The sequence below is a fragment of the Gavialis gangeticus genome, unplaced genomic scaffold (genome assembly GCF_001723915.1).
Source record: "Gavialis gangeticus isolate Ggan-Ray unplaced genomic scaffold, GavGan_comp1, whole genome shotgun sequence".
Taxonomy (NCBI): domain Eukaryota; kingdom Metazoa; phylum Chordata; order Crocodylia; family Gavialidae; genus Gavialis; species Gavialis gangeticus.
Window position 1 is genome coordinate 5,760,894 of NW_017729029.1, and position 5,378 is coordinate 5,766,271.

At 45.6% G+C, this 5,378-nt stretch overlaps 1 protein-coding gene across 1 annotated transcript in view; it reads left to right on the forward strand.

Moving 5' to 3' along the window:
* The window catches only part of ZDHHC9 (zinc finger DHHC-type containing 9), a 50,838-nt gene that overhangs the window by 199 nt on the left and 45,261 nt on the right, over positions 1-5,378 (forward strand). Inside the window, exon 2 of the mRNA XM_019521153.1 lies at positions 686-960. Coding sequence (XP_019376698.1) covers positions 794-960 — 167 coding nt within the window. The 5' untranslated portion in view covers positions 686-793. The remainder of the gene's footprint in view (positions 1-685; positions 961-5,378) is intronic.

The following is a 5,378-nucleotide window of genomic DNA, read 5'->3' on the forward strand; positions in this document are numbered from 1 at the left end:
CGGCCGGTGGGGCGGGGCGCGGGGGGCGGGAGTGGAGCCTCCCCGGCCGCTCTTTGTGCAGGGCCCGCAGCTCCTCGCGCTCAGCGCGGCGCCATCGGCCGCGGTGCCTGGCTCGGGACGCGCCTCCTGCCCAGGCCGCTCGGAGCCCGGACTCGGGGAGGGTGGGCTGCTGCGCTCCACTGCCGGCTCCCGAGGGGGAGCGGTGAGATCCAGGCTCTTCCTGTGCTGGTGTCGCGGCTTCTGGAGGCTGAGCCCGGGCCGTGACCCCATGCGAAGGCCGGCAGAGAGCGGGGCTGGGGCACGGGCAGTCCCTCGCGCCGGAACTCTGCTCTCAGGCTTCCTGTGTGACCCTCCTCCAGCAGCTTCACTCCCGTGTGACTTGCTTCCCCTCAGCGAAGTTGGGGCCAGTGCAGCCCTGCCCTGGGAGCTGTAGGCTGAGGCCCCTGAGTCCTGAGCTTGAACGAGGTGCTAGCATGGGACAACAGTGGGGTGCCAGGAATACTCCTATGCAGGCAAGCAGTCCCAGACTGCCTGCTTTCCCCGTCTGTGCGTCTTGTGTATGGGGGAGCTGGAACAGAGCTGGTGGGAAGGAGGGAGCACCATTTGTCATCAGCTTGGAGAGTTCCCTCAGTTGGCACATTCAGGGGGGTTATCAGACCACGCTGATGCATTCTTGTCTTCCCAGTTTCTTTAGCAAATGATGCCTGGACTCTGAGGATGCCGTGTGTACCAACAAGTTTGGAGCAGAGCCTGGACGTTGCTTGGTTGCCCGCCTCCTTGTGAATGTGCGACCATGTCTGTGATGGTGGCAAGGAAGAAAGTGATTCGGAAATGGGAAAAGCTGCCAGGCAGGAACACCTTCTGTTGCGACGGTCGCATCATGATGGCCCGGCAGAAAGGCATCTTCTACTTGACACTATTCCTCATTCTCGGCACTTGTGCCCTCTTCTTTGCTTTTGAGTGAGTTCACAGCAGGCTGAGATCCCTGCTCATGCAGGCGTCTGTGGGGCTAAAGTCACTGTCATAGGTTGATAGTGAGAGGGCGAGTTTGACCACTATTGCTGGGTCATGTTGGCTGGGATATGAATTAAGGGATAGGGAAGACATTTGCTGCTGACCTATGAGGCTCTTACCAGTTGGGTGCAGTGCACCAACTTCAGCTTTGTAAGTGCAGTTTTGTAAGAGCTCCTAGGGCACTGGTGCAGCCAAGTTAATTTTATTCTTTTAAGAAAGCCCCCTTCAGAGATTCTCAGCCTGTGGCATGACGTTGGTAGAAAGGAAAAGCAGTTGGGGCATGAGATTGTGTTTTGGGGTTGGCTTCAGTAGGCAACCTACAGCACCTCATTAGTGTAAGATATTTTTCTGCGTAGGCTCAAGTCATGCTGTTTCAACTGTTTTTAAAATGACTTTGGTTACACTGGCACATTGGCATAACTTGTACAGACAAGACCTTGTTTGCTCATTATTGCAACTTTCTCTTCATGTGGCATATGTGGGAACAGAAGACAGAGTAAAGTTGCATTTTATAGACTAAATCAGAGATACATAAGCTTTCATAAGCAACTGCTTGCTTCAGGAGTGAACCTAATTGGTGATGGTACTTGGGGCCTATTGCATTATAGAGCTTCTGTCACTTCAGCTGTGCTGGCATAGCCATTTTGGCAGAGCCCCTAGCGGAGACATGGCATAAGTTGACAGAAAGGTTTTTGCTACTGTGCTTCCTGGCAGTAGAGCCTGTGAGCCCCTTGCTTGTTCGACCCTTGCAAGTCCTGGGTCAAATTGCCTGAGCTATATAATAGGACTGTATAGTTCTGATTTAAATGAATGTTTTTTCCTTCTTCCAAAAACCAATAAAAATGATAATCAACTTGTATGTGAGACTGAAATATAACTGGAACAATAAGTTGACTGTCATTTTTATTGTTGTGTTTTGGGGGGTGGGAAATGGTCAACTTGAAGTGGGATCAGTATGAAAGGCGCAGACCCATACCTTCAGTTAACAACTAAACTTTACTCCATTGTGTTGTCACATGGTTTGTATAGGGGGTGGAGACTTAAGAGGAAAGAGTTCCTTTTATGAATGGCCTATACACTGTCTCCAAATTATTACAATTTTGCACATTCCTTGGTATTTGTTTACAACTGATTCCTTAGGGGCACAGACTCTGCTGAGTTTTACCTTGCTTCCCCAAGGGCACTTGCATTGACTGTCCTGAATGATTCCCTGGGTAATATGACAGGTTGTGTAAATGTCTCTGAGATCCAGAACCAAGGCAGACACCAAAGAGAAATGGGAGACCTTGAATGCTGTACTGTGTTTGGCAAAAAAGCATGTCTTTCTGGTAATCTGTTCAGGGCTTGTCTGTTTACTAGTGTATTAGACGTCTCGCTCCAGCTAGAAAATTTGGCTCAATCCCTAAGTCACAATCTGACCTGAACTTGCTCCTCTACTTACAGGGGTATGACAGAAACCCTTTCAAGTATCAAATGGCCTTTCTGGAACATCCTATAGAGATATGTCATATCTAAGCAGTAGTAACAGAGGGGCTAGAGTTAGGCCATAGTCAAGCTCAGGTATAGTTCCTCTGTTCCTTTGGAACTCATTCTAGAGAGGAGTGTAATGGAAGCATGAAATAGGGAAGTTAGGTTTCTTAATATTGGCTCTGTTGCTTAGTTCAAGTCACTGTGCAGGAATCATCACTTCTCTCTCTCTTTCAATTCCCCACCTGTAAAATGAGAATAAAGCTTCCTGCCTTGCAACTGGAATTCACAGGTATATTTCTGGGCATGTGCTTACTATGGTAGATGGCTACCCTTGTTCCAGCAGAGCAGGTCCGGGAATGAAAGAGCAAAACTCTGTTTCATCAGTCTTGCACACTCTTGCCAGCTGCCCTCTGCTGGCACAGTCGCTGTTACTGGTGATGATGAGTGAGGTGGAGTAAACCAAGTTAGCAAGACTCAGCATAAGTGGAACCTGTAAGGCTGGAAGCATGAGATATACTTGCTACATCCACAGATCGAGTCAGTGACAGGAAATCTTGGAGGCCCACCCCACTTCTCTTTTAGGGTAGGGAAGGCCTCTCAGAGGGTTGGAGGAGGGCTGCTTCCATTCTTGCTCATTGAAAGAATCTAGCTCAATTTTTGAGTAAGCATAGGTGATTTATTTTTAAGGGGACCTTAATGGTTTGTGAATTTTGGTTGAATTGACAAATAGTTACAACCAGAAAACTAAGAGATTTTAGAGAAGTTGATATGCTTCATTTAAGTTCTTTGATTCAGATTTGTTTTTTGCATTTTTTTTTTATTTAAATTTCCAAGAATTGAGTTAAACCCCCAAAGCAAATTGCTTCATCTTGTTTGAAAGAAACATTTCATTTTGCTCTAAACCAGTTTTTTTGGCCTGAAATGGAAAATTTAAAAAAACCCTGAAACCTATTGTTGCACAATATCAAATAATGGGTTGGATAGTGAACAGAAAGATTGGTTATTAGTGTAACTAATGGCTTGATAGCCTGTCTTCCCTGACATTCCTTGTTTGTGTGGGGGCAAAGCACAGGACATGTGTTGTCTTAATCTGTGTGCCTTGTAGTGTGGTGTCCTTTCTTGTGTTCATTTTAAGAGATGTTGGGTTGCTATTTTCTTTATTCAGTAGTTAGTGTTTTTTCCCTTAGGGTCATGGCTGGAGAAGGAAAGTCCAATTGCTAGAAGAGAGGGCTGGATGTCATGGGGTGCTAGTGTTGAGGTAATGTTGTTACCCACGGTCCAGGAAATATGCAGGAGGCAAGACTTCTTGTGGGTTGTGTCTCTTATTGGACCAATTGCCCGTACAAGAGACCTTCCACAAGAATTCTTGCCTCCTGAGGGGTAGAAGCATCTTTCCTAGAGCTTTTCATGCTGATGAAGAAGCATGTGTTGTGAATGTTCATGTCACTCAGTTTAATTCTATGCATAATTACACCTTCTTTTGGAGGTTAGCAAGACTTGGGAATGCCTGGAATGGGAAGTACCTGACTGCTCCTTCTGAGCCAGCAGTGACTTGTTGACATGTCTTGCAGGCCATCCCTGAGCAGAGTCAGAACCCTTCAGCACTTCTCTGATTGCAGGCACTCTGGTATTAGATCAGTCACTGCTGGTTTTGTATCTCATAGTAAGCTCAGGGATCACTGTAAAAGCAGTTCAACAAAATACCCCCCTGCCCATGCTGAAAGTGAGAAATGTTGTTGTTGAGCTTTGTTTGTATGATCAATTTTTTTAACAAAGCCAGACTAAATTCCAAGTGCCAGTGACTTGTGTCTCTGCTAAGATGACTTGGGGACACTCACTGCACTTTCAGAGACATGGTTTTTTTGTTGTTTCTTTCTCAAGACCTTAGCTCTCTATACTGGGTAACCCTGGAAAGTGGTTCTTGGGTCCCCCTGAGGTGCCCTGTAAAATGATGATAAAGCACTGTGAGCATTAACTGCAGCTTGTTGGGCAGCAGTCTGGCTATCATCGCTGAGTACTATATGAAATATTGTTCGCCATGTGATGATCAAAAAGTGAATTTAACACTGGATAGAAAAAGATGGCAACAGTAATATTCATTTGTAGAATGACATTGTAACCTGCCCAGAAATAGGGGTCCAGGGTTAAATGACAAGAGTGCTTAATGGCATGTAAAAGACTTCAGTTCAAAGCTGGATTGAAGATGGAAAAGATAAGACCAAAGGTAAATGAGATCCAGACTTACGAATAGGGTAAGAAAAGTAATTGGGTATTTATATTTATCCTCCCATAATAGAGAACTAGAAGGATAGCAATGTAGTGGATGAGTCATCATTGTAAAGCTGTTAAGGATATGGGGTTTTTTGTTGTTGTTTTGGCTTGGGTTTTTTTTTACTCCTTGTATGATTAAGCTGTGGTATTTGTAGTCCCAAGATACTGTTGAGGCCAAGAACTGAGCAGGATCAAGGGGTATGGATGGCCATGAGTTGAGAGTGAGTATTGAGTTAAAATGTGTATGGATTATACACTCTGAAGCGGGAGAGTTTAAGCCAAAAGCACTCATGGTGGGGAGGGGAAACAGCTTCTCTTGGGGACAGTTTATATAAAATGTCTTTTATACCTTTCTTTGGAGCATCTAGAGCTGGTTTCAGAGCTGGGATACAAATTTAAATGGACTTCAGTTGGGCAATCCCTGTGACTTACAGGGGGCGGCCAAGCCTAGGGAGACGAAAGAGTCTTGTTGGCATTGTGAAAGAATGGACCCAACAGACTTGAGGTAAAATTTTGTGTTTAGTTCACCCTAGTAATTTTGCATAAAATTAGTGACTTGCCTTGCGTTTGCTAGGATTTTATCTCATTGCTTTAGGTTAGCTAATACATGTTAAGGACGTCTC